Genomic DNA, 15880 nt, shown 5'->3' on the forward strand with positions numbered 1-15880 from the left:
CCAAAGGGGAAGTTCCTAGTCCTCTTCGTTCTTGCAGAAACCACAGCTTTTACCATCCGGTGGCAGCTTCTTTGCACCCTCAGCTGGCATTTCCTGGGCATCTGCCCAATCTCGACTTTGTCGCGACTCTTGGACTTGGTCCCCTTGTTCCACAGGTACTCTCGTCTGGAAATCCACTTTGGTTGCATTGCTGGTTTTGGTCTTCCTTGCAGAATTTCCCTATCACGACTTCTGTGCTCTCTAGGGAAAATAGGTGCACTTTACACCTACTTTTCAGGGTCTTGGGGTGGGCTATTTTTCTAACCCTCGCTGTTTTCTTACAGTCCCAGCGACTCTCTACAAGCTCACATAGGTTTGGGGTCCATTTGTGGTTCGCATTCCACTTCTAGAGTATATGGTTTGTGTTGCACCTGTACCTATGTGCTCCTCTTGCAATCTACTGTAACTACATTGCTTGCATTACTTACTTTTGCTATTACTGCATATTTTTGGTATTGTGTACATATAACTTGTTTATATTTGGCATCCTCTATACTGAGGGTACTCCCTGAGATACTTTTGGCATATTGTCGTAAAAATTAAGTACCTTTATTTTTAGTATATCTGTGTATTGTGTTTTCTTATGATATTGTGCATATGACACCAGTGGTATAGTAGGAGCTTTGCATGTCTCCTAGTTCAGCCTAAGCTGCTCTCCATAGCTACCTTCTATCAGCCTAAGCTGCTAGAAACACCTCTTCTACACTAATAAGGGATAACTGGTCCTGGTACAGAGTGTAAGTACCCCTTGGTACCCACTACAAGCCAGGCCAGCCTCGTACAGGAGCTCAGTCTGGAGCCCTGCTGGTGACACACCTGTGAGGTAGGAGCTCAGTCTGGAGCCCTGCTTTTGACTCACCCATGAGGTAGTAATGCAGTCCAGAGCCCTTCTTGTGACACACCTGTGAGGTAGTAGCACAGTCTGGAGCCCTGCTTGTGACACACCTGTGAGGTAGAAGCTCAGGACAGTGTTCTGCTTGTGACACACCTGTGAGGTAGGAGCACCAGTACAAAGCCCTGCTTGTGACACATCTCTGAGGTAGGATCTCAGTCCAGAGCCCTGATGGTGACACATCTGTGAGGTAGGAACACAGTCTGGTGTCTTGCATGTGACACATCTGTCAGGTAGGAATGCAGTCCGGAGCCCTGCTTGTGACACACCTTTGAGGTAATAGCACAGTTGGGAGCCCTGCTGGTGACACACCTGTGAGGTAGGAGCTCAGTCTGGAGCCCTGCTTGTGATACACCTGTGAGGAAGGAGCTGAGTCTAGGGCACTGCTTGTGAAACACCTGTGAGGTAGGCACATAGTCTGGAGCCCTGCTGGTGACACCCCTGTGAGGTAGGAGCTCTGTCTTGAGCCCTTTTTGTGACACACCTGTGAAATAGGAGCGCAGTCGGGAGCCTGGCTTGTGACATATCTATTGGGTAGGAATTAGTCTGGAGCCCTGCTATTGACACACCTGTGAGGTAAGAGTGCAGTCCAGAGCCCTGCTTGTGGTACACCTGTGAGGTAGTAGCACTGTCCGGAGCCCTGCTTGTGGTACACATGTGAGGTAGGAGTTCAGTCCAGAGCCCTGCTTGTGAGGTAGGAACACAGTCTGGTGTCTTGCATGTGACACACCGGTAAGGTAGAAGCTCAGTCTGGAGCCCTGCTTGTGACACACCTGTGAGGTAGAAGGACAGTCCAAAGACCTGCTTGTGACACACATGTGAGGTAGGAGCTCAGTCTTGAGCCCTGCTTCCTACACACCTGTGATATAGGAGCTCAGTCTGGAGCCCTCCTTGTGACCCATCTGTGAAGTAGATGCACAATTTGGAGCCCTGCTTGTGATACACCTGTGATGTAGGAGAGCAGTCTGGAGCCCTGCTTATGACACCTGTGAGGTAGGAGCGCAGTCTGGAGCTCTGCTTGTGACACACCTGTGAGGTAGAAGCTCAGTCCTGAGCACTGCTCGTGACACACCTGTGAGGTTGGAGCACAGTCTGGAGCCCTGCTGGTGGCACACCTGTGAGGGAGGAACCCAGTCTTGAGCCCTGCTTGTGACATACCTGTGAGGTTGGAGCTCAGTCCAGAGCCTGGTTTGTAACACACCTGTGTTGTAGGAGCTCAGTCAAGAGCCTGGCTTGTGACATACCTATGCATTAGGAACGTAGTCCGAAGCCCTGCTGGTGAAACACCTGTGAGGTAGGATAACAGTCCGAAGCCCTGCTTTTGACACACCTGTGAGGTAAGAGTGCAGTCTAGATCCCTGCTTGTGACACACCTGTGAGGTAGGAGCACAGTCCAGAGCCCTGCTTGTGACACACCTGTGAGGTAGCTCAGTCTAGAGCCCTGCTTGTGTGACTCCTTTGAGGTAGAAGCTCATTCCGGAGCACTGCTTGTGACACTCCTGTGAGGTAGCTCAGTCTGGAGCCCTGCTGGTGATACACCTGTGAGGTCGGAGCGCAGTCAAGAGCCCTGCGTGTGACAGACCTGTTAGGTAGGAGCTCAGTCTTGAGCCCTGCTGGTGACATACCTATGAGGTAGGAGCTCAGTTTAGAGCGCTGCTTGTGAGACACATGTGGGGTAGTAGCGCATGCCAGAGCCCTGCTTGTGACACACCTGTGAAGTAGAAGCTTATTACGGAGCCCTGCTTATGACACACCTCTGAGGTAGGAGTTCAGTCCGGAGCCCTGCTTTTGACACACCTGTGAGGTAGGAGCTCAGTCCGGAGCCCTGCTTGTGACACACCTGTGAGGTAGTAGAGCAGTCTGGAGCCCTGCTGGTGACACACCTGTGAGGTAGGAGAAAGTGGGCTAAATTAACAAATTTTCACATTTTGCACACGGAGCAGGACCAAGGTCACTGCGCTGTATAGTGTGAAAGGGCAAGAGCAAAACAGTGCCTAGGTTACCAAGATAGTGTGGTGTTGTGCATCATGCACACCCCCTTGCATTTTAGTGCAAGCGTGTGTGCATGTTATCTAGCATTGGTTTGTACATGGAAAGATACCTGTTCTATAAAAACAACTGTTCTCACACATAGTTTACAATTTTTCTAAGTTTGTATGTGCACTGTACTGTACAGCACACATGCAAAGCTGAAAAAGTGTAGCTAAAATTTTTAGTGCAACACTAACTTTTTAAAAGATATGGTTTGGGTCACAAACCATAGATAGTTGAATTACACCTATGCATCACCTGTGGGATGTCTCCGTAATGAAATATAAAGCAGATACCTCTACATTGGGATATTTTATGGTTACCTTTCCCTGCAAAACAAGTTTTGTGCCGGAACGAAATCCCAATTCAACACTTTGAGACAGTTCTGCAGCAAGGTTGGGACAGCTATGTTGGTGGGGTTGCTGTTCCAGATTCTATGAGCATAGATGGATGGATCTGAAGAATTTTGTTTGATGCCTGACAATGTCCTGGCTTCTTGTTTTGCACTGTTCACCTGAGGCAGTTGATTTCTCTGCCAGGTAGAGACCAGTGGCAGGTCTTCTGCCTTGCATGTGATACAGCGTGTCTTAAAGATAATGTGGGCTCAGAGCAGGTCTTGGATAATACGTGCTGGTGCATGTAGGATGCCTTTCTGTAGAGGCTGTGTAGTGTTGGGTGGCCACGCAGGAGGGTGTTGGCACATACTAGGTACAGGGGCACAGACTGTGGTTCTGATCTGAGGGTTCAGCTGGTAGGGTTTCAATCAGTTTATGAGCACAAGATGGTACCATGCTATCTGCATTGGTATCTGTTGGACTTTTGCTTTTGCAGGGTCATCCCCAGACTTTTTTGCCTCCTGCCTCCTATATTTTTCTGACATGTTGCTGTTGGCTTTTCAACTCTGAGCACTTTACCACTGCTAACCAGTGCTAAAGTGCATATGCTCTCCTGTTTAAATTGTATGTAAGTGGTTTATCCATGATTGGCATATTTGATTTACCAGTAAGTCCCTAGTAAGGGGCACTAGAGGTGCCAGGGCCTGTAAATCAAATGCTACTAGTGGGCCTGCAGCACTGGTTGTGCCACCCACATAAGTAGCTCTGTAATCATGTCTCAGACCTGCCACTGCAGTGTCTGTGTGTGTATTTTTACACTGTAAAGTCGACTTGGCAAGTGTACCCACTTGCCAGGCCTAAACCTTCCCTTTCCTTACATGTAAGGCACCCCTAAGGTATGCCCTAGGTAGCCCCAAGGGCAGGGTGCAGTGTATGGATAAGGTGGGACATATAGTAATGTGGTTTATATGTCCTGACAGTGAAATACTGCCAATTTCGTTTTCACTGTTGCAAGGTCTGTCTCTCTCTCATAGGATAATATGGGGGCTACCTTTAAATATGATTAAAGTGTAGATTCCCCTAGAGAAGAGATGGACAGGTGGAGTTTGGGATCCCTGAACTCACAATTTAAAAATGCATCTTTTAGTAAAGTTGATTTTGAGATTGTGAGTTTGGAAATGCCACTTTTAGAAAGTGAGCATTTTCTTGCTTAAACCATTCTGTGACTCTGCCTTGTTTGTGGATTCCCTGTCTGGGTCAGTTTGACAGTTGGGTTGTTTTTCACCTCACACCAGACAGTGACACAAAGGGAGCTGGGGTGTGATCTGCATTTCCTGATTAGCCATCTCTGCTAGGAGGGAGGGGTGGAGTGGTCACTCTCATCTGAAAGGACTGTGCCTGCCTCTGACAATGCTGTCTCCAGCCCCCTGGTGTGTGTCTGAGGCCTTGCCTGGGCAAGGCAGGATTTCACAAGCAGGTGTGAGTCCCCTTTGAAGGAAGGTGACTTCAAAGACTAAAATGGGTATAAGAAGGGCACCCAAACTTACAAACTTTAGAAGCACTTCTGGAATCAAGAGGAACCTCTGCCTGGAGAAGAGCTGATCGCTGAGGAACAAGTGCTGCCCTGCCTGTGACTGTGCTTTGTGGAGCTTTCCTGCAGTGCTGCTTCTGCCAGAGTAAGAGGGCAAAGACTGGACTTTGTGTGCCTTCCATCTTGAAGAAGAAATCTCCAAGGGCTTGATGTAGAGCTTGCCTCCTGTTGTTGAAGTCTCAGGGATAGCAAAGACTTCTTCCTGCCAGCACCTGGAGTCTCTGGAGAGACCCCTACTCTGCTCTGTGGTGCCCTTCCAGTTCCTGGGACCCTGAAAGGAGAGGCTGGCAGCCTAAGGACAAAAATACACGCACCGAGCGCCGTGCGGAGAAAAGATCGACGCGAATCCGATCGCGGCTGAGAAAACGACGCGACGCCGGTTCCGCAGCTGAGAAACGACGCCGCAGGAAACGCGACCGAAGAATCGACGCCCGGAGCAGGAGAAACGACGCGCAGCATCGCTGACGAAGGCTGAGAGATCGCAACCTGCGCCGCGGGACTTTCGGACCGTCGCGTGGCTGGCTGTTTCGACGCGCATCGCCGTGCCGAGTTGTTTTCGACGCATATAACCGTGCAGGGTTATTTTCGACGCGCACAGCCCGTGCGGGGTTATTTTTGACGCAAACCAGGAACATTTACACGCTAGCAGCGCTAGTGTGTTGTTACAACTACCTAAAGACTCTTTTTATTTTAAACCTTTTAAAAATCATAACTTGACTTGTGTATGTTGGATTTTTGTCGTTTTGGTCTTGTTTTGTCTAGATAAATATTTCCTATTTTTCTAAACTGGTGTTGTGTCATTTTGTAGTGTTTTCATTAAGTTACTGTGTGTGTTGGTACAAATACTTTACGCCCAGCACTCTGAGGTTAAGCCTACTGCTCTGCCAAGCTACCAAGGGGGTAAGCAGGGGTTAGCTGAGGGTGATTCTCTTTTATCCTAACTAGAGTGAGGGTCCTTGCTTGAACAGGGGGTAACCTGACTGTCAACCAAAGACCCCATTTCTAACATTGGTGACCAGCGGTCGGGATTGGACTTGTATTTGTACTTGACATACAGTAATTAAGTGTACACTACTGTTTTGATCTCAGACCACTACGTGACCACATACTACTTGTCTTGTGATTCTGCTTTTTGTTCTCTGATGTCCTCCTGGAAGTATTGATGATATTTTTGGACTTTGGTTTTTGGTTGTGAAGCCTTTGCAGAAATGGAAGTCAATTTCTGGCACCTATCTATGTATAAAAAGTGGCAGCTTAAAGCATTCTGCATGGAAAGGGGACTGGCTGTGAACAAGGAATCCAGAAGGGAGGATCTTGAGTCAGCCCTGTTTCAGGATGAATTGAAACGTTGTCAGGCAACACCACCAAATGAGTCTGAGGAGGATAACTACTCTGAGGAGGAGGACTACTCCAAAGAGGAGGGCAGTGGCCCTGAGGAGGGAACAGAAAGAGATGATAGGCTCCTAGCTCGAATCCGGAGTCTGGAAGAGCTTAAGAGGGCCGAGGAGAAGAGAGCCTTAGTCCTGGCAGAAAGGAGGAGGGACTTAGAGATTAAAAAAATGATTTATGCTTACGAGCTTAAATTGAAAGAGCTGGAAGTCATGAGGGCTGAGTCCAGCTGGAATGGTGGCAGCAACAATTGTATATCCAGTGATGCTGCAGAAGTGCACATGCCCAGAGAGGTGGTGCCCTACTTGAAGGAGGGAGTTAACACACGCCAGGAGGTTCAGGGGTATGAGGTAGCTCCAGTGATGCACAGGGTCCCTGAGGTGGATTGGGGAACTGGCATGGGGAGTCATATTCCTACTGGTGGGAGGGACACTCTACTGACTCTAGGTGAGAGTGACAGGGAGAGGGGTTCCCCCCAGGTAGAAGTCCTGGTTATGGAGTGTGAAAACATCCCAGAAGAGTGTGGGTTGAGTGTCAGGGACAGTCAGGTACTGTCTCACCAGTCTCAGGAGGGTGATGTGGGGTGCTTTTTCAAAGCAGAGTCACTGGATGGTTGGGTGAAGGGTACTTTGGTTAATTCATGTGAGGGGCTGAGTGATGTAATTGCTGGAGAGCATATGTCTAGTCCTTATTTTCCAGAGCTATGCCAACACCAGGTGGAGTGTGAGTTCTCTGACCCCAGGGAGCTTACCATGGAGGCAGACTTCTGGGTGAGTACCAGAGAGTCTGAAGAGGCATTTGGGGGTGCTCCTGAGAGGAGTGGTCTAGGTAGTTCCCAACCAGGTGAGGTAGGGAAGGATTGTAGTGTCCCAGGTAGGTCCCAGTGTAGTGGGATGGGTGAGGGACCCCATGTCCAGTCTCAGAGGAGAGGGAATGGGGATGGGTTGAGGCCCAAGGTGCCCGAGATCCGGTCCCAGGTCCTGGAGGGTTCCCTGCGGGAACACCAGGAGGGGAGCCTAGCCTGTACCATAGGGCCATCTGTTGAGGGAGACCCCACAGTGTCAGGAGAACTTGGGGGGGCGGCTGTAGCCAGCGTCCCACCAGTCCTGGTGTCTGGCAGTACCACTCCTAGTGAGGGGGTGCAGAAGTCCAGACAGAGGGTTGAGAGGGGGTTGCGGACCCCAGTGGAGAACCTGGAGGGTCAGGGGTCAGCTCTGAGAGCAGAGCCCCCCATGAGTGACCTTGGTGAGACCATTTCTGGGTTGGGGGGAATCCAGACTCTGTCAGATGGGCAGAGGTCAGGAGACCTGCGCCAGCCAGACTCTTGTGTGGCCCTTCGGGACAGTGTGTCCCTTGAGGGGGGTAAGTGTGCCCCCCTGGAAGTCCTGGTGTGCCAGGCAATGGTTCAACCGCAGGGTGGTGACTCTGGGTTGAATGATCAGGTTCAGGGGGTAAACTCTGACCTGATGGGGGGTAAGTGTGCTCCCAAGGAAGTCCTGGTGTGCCAGGCAGTGGTTCAACCGCAGGGTGGTGACTCTGGGTTGAATAATCAGGTTCAGGGGGGAAACTCTGACCTGATGGGGGGTAAGTGGGCTCCCCAGGAAGTCCTGGTGTGCCAGGCAGTGGTTCAACCGCAGGGTGGTGACCCTGGGTTGGATGACCAGGTTCCGAGGGTAAACTCTGACCTGGTAGGGGGTAGGTATGCCCCCCAAGAAGTCCTGGTTTGCCAGGCAGTGATCCAGTCTGTGGGTACAGACCCTGGATTGGGAGGCCAGGTTAAGGGTGTCCCCCCTGACCTGGAGGAAGGGGCTACTGCTAACAGTGCCCCTACCATGTTGTCTTCTGGGGGGGTCGCTCCTAGTTGGGTGGTTCAGGACCCCAGAAGAGAGGGCAGGGGGAGGGAAGCCTCACCCCTGGCCCTGGTCCAACCTGAAGGTACAGACCCCAGGTTGGAGGATCAGTTGCAGGTTAACATCCCTGCACTGATGGAAGAATTGTGCAGGACTGCTTCTACAAGCACCCTGACAGTTTTTGACTCTGGGGGTGCCGCTTCTGCAGGGAGGGTACAGAGCCCCAGAGGGGAGGACCAGGGTCAGGTTGTCATCCCTGACCTGGTGGAAGAGAGAGTGGTCAAAGGGTGCCAGGCACCTGGGGCTACCACCCCCCACTCTCCACAGTCACAGTGGTTAGAGAGGCCTGAGGTCGGGCTCTCATCCCTGACAGTTGTCTGGGGCCACTGTGGCTTGCTGTCCTGGTGGACAGAGTTGCCCCTGGGGGGGGAAGGACGAGAGTCACACCCCAGGGGTGGAGTGGGCAACACCATTGTGTTGGCCCTGGTGGTACTATCTGCCCATTGCAATACATCTGTGAGCAAAGTAAAGTTAGGTGTTGCACAGATGGTGTCTGTAGATGTGGAGAAGGGTTCCCCATGGGTTAGCTTAGTGGGCCCTGAGAGTATGGACAGAGGGATCCAACTGGAGTCAGGAAGGCGTAGAACTGGAGCATGCCCCTGCTGTTGTGGGCCTGGGTCCCTGTTCTATCGCCCCAATCAGGGAAGTACATCAAGGTATTGATTGTTCTCCCCTGGCTTTAGGCTGGTAGGGGGTCGTGTTGGACTTTTGCTTTTGCAGGGTCATCCCCAGACTTTTTTGCCTCCTGCCTCCTATATTTTTCTGACATGTTGCTGTTGGCTTTTCAACTCTGAGCACTTTACCACTGCTAACCAGTGCTAAAGTGCATATGCTCTCCTGTTTAAATTGTATGTAAGTGGTTTATCCATGATTGGCATATTTGATTTACCAGTAAGTCCCTAGTAAGGGGCACTAGAGGTGCCAGGGCCTGTAAATCAAATGCTACTAGTGGGCCTGCAGCACTGGTTGTGCCACCCACATAAGTAGCTCTGTAATCATGTCTCAGACCTGCCACTGCAGTGTCTGTGTGTGTATTTTTACACTGTAAAGTCGACTTGGCAAGTGTACCCACTTGCCAGGCCTAAACCTTCCCTTTCCTTACATGTAAGGCACCCCTAAGGTATGCCCTAGGTAGCCCCAAGGGCAGGGTGCAGTGTATGGATAAGGTGGGACATATAGTAATGTGGTTTATATGTCCTGACAGTGAAATACTGCCAATTTCGTTTTCACTGTTGCAAGGTCTGTCTCTCTCTCATAGGATAATATGGGGGCTACCTTTAAATATGATTAAAGTGTAGATTCCCCTAGAGAAGAGATGGACAGGTGGAGTTTGGGATCCCTGAACTCACAATTTAAAAATGCATCTTTTAGTAAAGTTGATTTTGAGATTGTGAGTTTGGAAATGCCACTTTTAGAAAGTGAGCATTTTCTTGCTTAAACCATTCTGTGACTCTGCCTTGTTTGTGGATTCCCTGTCTGGGTCAGTTTGACAGTTGGGTTGTTTTTCACCTCACACCAGACAGTGACACAAAGGGAGCTGGGGTGTGATCTGCATTTCCTGATTAGCCATCTCTGCTAGGAGGGAGGGGTGGAGTGGTCACTCTCATCTGAAAGGACTGTGCCTGCCTCTGACAATGCTGTCTCCAGCCCCCTGGTGTGTGTCTGAGGCCTTGCCTGGGCAAGGCAGGATTTCACAAGCAGGTGTGAGTCCCCTTTGAAGGAAGGTGACTTCAAAGACTAAAATGGGTATAAGAAGGGCACCCAAACTTACAAACTTTAGAAACACTTCTGGAATCAAGAGGAACCTCTGCCTGGAGAAGAGCTGATCGCTGAGGAACAAGTGCTGCCCTGCCTGTGACTGTGCTTTGTGGAGCTTTCCTGCAGTGCTGCTTCTGCCAGAGTAAGAGGGCAAAGACTGGACTTTGTGTGCCTTCCATCTTGAAGAAGAAATCTCCAAGGGCTTGATGTAGAGCTTGCCTCCTGTTGTTGAAGTCTCAGGGATAGCAAAGACTTCTTCCTGCCAGCACCTGGAGTCTCTGGAGAGACCCCTACTCTGCTCTGTGGTGCCCTTCCAGTTCCTGGGACCCTGAAAGGAGAGGCTGGCAGCCTAAGGACAAAAATACACGCACCGAGCGCCGTGCGGAGAAAAGATCGACGCGAATCCGATCGCGGCTGAGAAAACGACGCGACGCCGGTTCCGCAGCTGAGAAACGACGCCGCAGGAAACGCGACCGAAGAATCGACGCCCGGAGCAGGAGAAACGACGCGCAGCATCGCTGACGAAGGCTGAGAGATCGCAACCTGCGCCGCGGGACTTTCGGACCGTCGCGTGGCTGGCTGTTTCGACACGCATCGCCGTGCCGAGTTGTTTTCGACGCATATAACCGTGCAGGGTTATTTTCGACGCGCACAGCCCGTGCGGGGTTATTTTTGACGCAAACCAGGTACATTTACACGCTAGCAGCGCTAGTGTGTTGTTACAACTACCTAAAGACTCTTTTTATTTTAAACCTTTTAAAAATCATAACTTGACTTGTGTATGTTGGATTTTTGTCGTTTTGGTCTTGTTTTGTCTAGATAAATATTTCCTATTTTTCTAAACTGGTGTTGTGTCATTTTGTAGTGTTTTCATTAAGTTACTGTGTGTGTTGGTACAAATACTTTACGCCCAGCACTCTGAGGTTAAGCCTACTGCTCTGCCAAGCTACCAAGGGGGTAAGCAGGGGTTAGCTGAGGGTGATTCTCTTTTATCCTAACTAGAGTGAGGGTCCTTGCTTGAACAGGGGGTAACCTGACTGTCAACCAAAGACCCCATTTCTAACAGTATCTCTGGACCTCCCCATCTCTACCAGCACTCCGAAAGTTCCTGAAGACCTGGCTAGTCAGCTATTTAACTGGACCAACCAGTGCCTCAATACCTTACGGCTGATAAGAAGCACTCTACAAATCTAGTGATTGATTTATTGATTGATGTGTTGTACATAAAAATTTGTTTTTAAAGGAGAATGAGAGGCCATGCCAAGGTGCCACTTAGAAAAAATCAAAAATGCATCCGACTCCTTGCTGGGGCACTAGCACACACGTCTTTGCTCTAACAAGAAATCTTGTGCTGTTTGGATTTTTTCTTACCTTAAGAAATCTTTTTAAAAGTGTCTGGCTTTTTTCTGTAGTGCGTGTTCATGCCTCACTTGATTCACAATGCTTGTTTTGGACAGATAAGCACTGAGAGACGAAGAAGCTGTGTGTCCCCAAATCAGATAGTGGGGTCTGTAGGCAAAGGCGTAGGAACAACCCTAGGCTCCCCCTTACAGGCCCCACTTCATCTCTTCTGCCTCTGCTGTGGTGGGGACTCAGCCTGTCCTCCCTCCCACATCCCACCCACCCCCAGTAGCAAAAAGTGGATTGAGTCCTCGCCTAGGGTGGTTGTGGGGCAGCAGCTGTCCCTCCAGAGACCCCACACTCAAGCGTGATCCTTGGGTGAACTTGGGAGAGGTGAGTAAACCCCTCCCACCCCCTCCAATGTATGTGTGATGTCACATGCATATCAGTGAGGCAGGCTGGAAATCAGCACTGGCCATCCCATTCTGCAGTCTGCTGGGTCCTAGAAGGAACCAGGCAACAACAAATTCACTGCCTCTCCCTCTGCAATGAAAATGAGTTTGTCAGTTAAGGGGGGGGCAATATTTTATTTAAAAAGACCAGACTTGGGGCTCATAAAACAACTTGATGTATATGAACGTTAAAAGGGCGCTTAGTGATACCTCTCCTGATCATCACAGGGAGAGCCAGGTTCTTAAAATAATACTTCTCCCCAAAATATCACATATGTCTAACAACTTGTGGACTCAGCAACTTTGAAACAAACCTTTTAAGACTTAGGCCCTCATTATGAACACCGTGGGATTTCCGCCGTGTTCAGGCTGGCGGTCTAAACACAGACCGCCAGCCCGTTGAGGACCCCGCCGGCCCAATAAAGAACACTCCGCTGTGCCGGAAACATTGTTTCTGGCAGCTGGCCCAGCGGAATGATGGGCCTGGACATTGCCAATGTCTCCAAAAGTAAATCGGGCAGTGACATGCGCGACGGGGCAGTGCAGGGGCCGCCCTTCCGCCAGACTTTTCCTGGCGGGGGACACCGCCGGGGAAAGGCTGGTGGAAACAGGTTCTTTATCTGGCGGGCAGTGCTGCTTGCATCGCTGCCCTGTCGGATAAGGAACTCCGCCATCATCAGGCTGCCTGGTGGTGGTGAAGTTCCGCCTGTGGCAGTCATGCCATGAACATTATATGGCAGTCCAGACCATACTGGTGGCCATACTAGTGGTGGTAATTTCCGCCACTGCCGGCATGGCAGTGCAGACCGCCTATGTTCATAATGACCGCCTTAGTTTGAAAGGGTAAAAACACGGTTCTCACTTCACCATCTTCAAACATCAGTGTCAAAAGACTTACCAAGTGTCATGAAAAAATTGGGAATGTTTCATCCAGCTGTCAGGATGCTCAGTTACTGCAAAGAGACACTTTCTAGTGATGGTTACTTTAGAGTTTATTTTCTTAGGGAAACTAGTGGGATCTGCCAGGGTGAATTTACCTAGCAAAATGTCACCAAGAAAGAGTTTCTACAGTTTGAATCTTCAGCGTGGAAGAATGCTGAGGAAATACGATTACTCACCAATCTGCAATAATCCAGAATGAAAGAGTGATAGTAAAATGTGCCCTGGGCAGATAATTTGGTAATGGAGTTACTTTATAATATCTTACAGCAACACAATGACTATGCTTTATCTTGGTTTGATCTACAAGGAGGTGGGACACATCATACCACCAGTAGAGTATTTAAAGGGAATGCAGGTGTTTGCTCAGTCTCTATGTTATGTTGTGAGTCTGGTTGTGTTTCAGTACAAACAGTAGATAAGTATTTGTTGATTGAAGGATCTAAACACTGACAGATCAGAACATGAAGAAGACAATCTCAGAGGCACAGGTAGACTTGCCAAGGTTTGCAAAGACTGGTGACTGGTTGAGTGAAAGTCCAATGCTTGCCTTTCTGGACTGAGTCATATGTGCTGTTAGAGAGAGGCGAGGCTTCTTCAATGGGCATAGAAAGAGTCCGTGCTGTATAATGAACTGATATCAGCCAGATTCAAAGGGCACTATGATGGAGTATTTAGAAAAGCAGGAGTGCACTGTTTGAGGGGTCATGCATCTGTAAAGGCATACATCTTAGTAACATTGTTTTACATATATATTGGAGCACTTGTAAAATGCACTAATTTTGCAATTCATAATATTTTCTTCCATTGACCTAATTTCAGATGTTTCATTGTGATGGAATTTGCTGTAGTATATTACCACATGATATTATATAAAATGTCTTCTTCTAAGTTCACTCTCTACAAGGTCAGCCAATGATTTGTTCTCTCTCCTTTCCAGCAGCTGACATGGCGTCCAAGGCACCAACGGCACCACCTTTGAAGACCTTCATATTCTACATCCTCATCTCATTCCTAACCAGCTTCTCAGTATTTGCCATGCTCCGATATGCCGCCAATGCAAAGGTAGATAAGATCTGCAGAAAAGTGGAGATGCCAACCATGTACTACACAGGCGAGAGTGACAGCAAGAAAACAACCAGGGGCACAACGAGTACCACAGAGGGGGACCTGGTCATTCTGGTCTGGACTTGGCCCTATGGACAAAAATTCCCACTGGACCAGTGTGCAAGCCTCTATGGGATCTCTGGTTGCAACTTTACTGTGGATCGGAGCTGGTACAGCCGTGCGGATGCCGTGATCCTTCATCACCGTGATGTCTGCCACTCTAAAACCCAGCTGCCCCAGGAGCCAAGGCCATACAACCAGCGCTGGGTCTGGTTCAACCTGGAGTCACCGAGGCACAGTCCCAACCTTCATTTCATGGACAATCTTATCAACCTGACGCTGAATTATAGGAGAGACGCAGACATCTTCTCGCCCTATGGCTTTGTAAAAAGAGCAAACAGCCCTCAGGACTTCAGAATCCCAAACAAGACCAAACTGGTGGCCTGGGCAGTCAGTAACTGGGACCCCTCCTTGGTGAGGGTGGCATATTACAATCAGCTGAAGAAGCACCTCAACATTGATATGTATGGAGGTAGGAACCGACCACTATCCCCAGGCAATACCATCTCCACTATTTCCCAGTACAAGTTCTACCTAGCCTTCGAGAACTCTCTAAACCAAGACTACATCTCTGAGAAGCTCTGGCACAACTCGCTGCTCTCCGGGACGTTGCCCGTTGTTCTCGGTCCACCCAGGGAGGACTATGAGCTCTTCCTTCCCTCAGATGCCTTCATCCACGTCAACGACTTCCCAAGCGCTAAGGAGCTGGCCGCTTACTTGCACTTTCTGGACGCCAATGACGAGCACTACCGGCGCTACTTTGAGTGGCGCAAGAGGCTGCAGCCCATAGCTTACACATATTGGACCAAACACTACTGTAATGCCTGTCAAGCCCTACGGCAACAGCCGAATTACAAGACAATCCCGAGCCTCGCCAAATGGTACAAATGAACAGTGGTCGCCTCAAAGACCTCGTCCTTTGGAGTCTAAGGAGACTCTTTGGCAGCAGTCAAAGTGCATTAAAAAAGTATAGGAACTGTGATGCTACAAGCAATGGGGCTGGGGTCAGTGAGCGTGGGGGCAGAGTGAAACGTGTGACTTAAAAAAAACAAATATTCAGTAACTTTGTCCAGTTTTTAACCTTCAGGTAACTACATATAAAATAACAGAGAATTTAAATGAAAAATAAATCCAAGTTAAGATAATCAGCAGGAGATGCATTATTAGATTATTAATCCTCTATTAGTTAATGCACTGCAGAGGTCTGTGTGTAACCAGAGAGCCACAGAACTGAATCCTGATTGGTGCAGTGGAGAATAGTGACTTGTGTATGTTTAGTGCTAGGGGTCAGAGTCTGTGACAGAAAACACAGTGGATATTTAAGTAATTATTTTAAACTTCCATTACACACAGTATAAGATAGTGTGTTACAAAATGCACAAAAAGGTTTAAGATAAAAAAGTGCAATTCTTTTAATAACTGTCCTTCAAAAGCACGCACTTCACAGCTCAGCTGGCAACTCTGTTGTACTATCCCTCAAAAAGAATAAAGCAGTGTCATCAGTAACTTCAAGTGCCTCCATCACTTAAAGCCAATACCTGCTTACAAGCACCTGGTACATTTGCAGACTGACAAGTTGTGCACATTTGCATTTCTTTCAAGCAGCAGCACCTTGGCAAGGAGGCTTGTTTAGCTTTCTGCCCCTTCCTCGGTTTGACACCACAGGAGACTCCCTGCCTTACACTGCAGCTGAAGCATTTAAACTCTCGGAATTAACCACCCTGGGAGGGTTATCTTTTCACAACTACTAATGGAACTGTTTTTCTTAAACTAAAAAAAGTTTGGACACATTATTACCTCTCAGTTCCCACCCACTTCGTCCACTGCTCTTAGGTATGGGTGGAACTCTTCTGCCATGTAAAGATGTGTTAGAGGGGCTGGGGTCTCAGGAGACCACCTTGACACCAGGGATATGTATGAGGTGAGGTGGAACTCATCAAGGGGTCACCCTGGGCTGCTGGCATACACCGCTACTGTTGGCAACGAATAAATACAATAGAGGTGAACTTCCAGATAGGTTTGAGTACCACGGTCTG

At 49.1% G+C, this 15880-nt stretch overlaps 1 protein-coding gene across 3 annotated transcripts in view; it reads left to right on the top strand.

Moving 5' to 3' along the window:
• LOC138282896 (4-galactosyl-N-acetylglucosaminide 3-alpha-L-fucosyltransferase 9-like) overlaps positions 1–15350 on the top strand; it is a 119231-nt gene extending 103881 nt beyond the window's left edge. For 2 of the 3 annotated variants that reach the window (XM_069220905.1, XM_069220904.1), the window contains exon 2: positions 13618–15350. In XM_069220905.1, coding sequence (XP_069077006.1) covers positions 13626–14735 — 1110 coding nt within the window. In that variant the 5' untranslated portion in view covers positions 13618–13625 and the 3' untranslated portion in view covers positions 14736–15350. The remainder of the gene's footprint in view (positions 1–13617) is intronic. The other variant, XM_069220906.1, reaches the window with a different exon arrangement.
• The last annotated feature ends 530 nt before the right edge of the window (positions 15351–15880 follow it).

This window comes from Pleurodeles waltl, chromosome 2_2, assembly GCF_031143425.1.
Source record: "Pleurodeles waltl isolate 20211129_DDA chromosome 2_2, aPleWal1.hap1.20221129, whole genome shotgun sequence".
NCBI lineage: Eukaryota > Metazoa > Chordata > Amphibia > Caudata > Salamandridae > Pleurodeles > Pleurodeles waltl.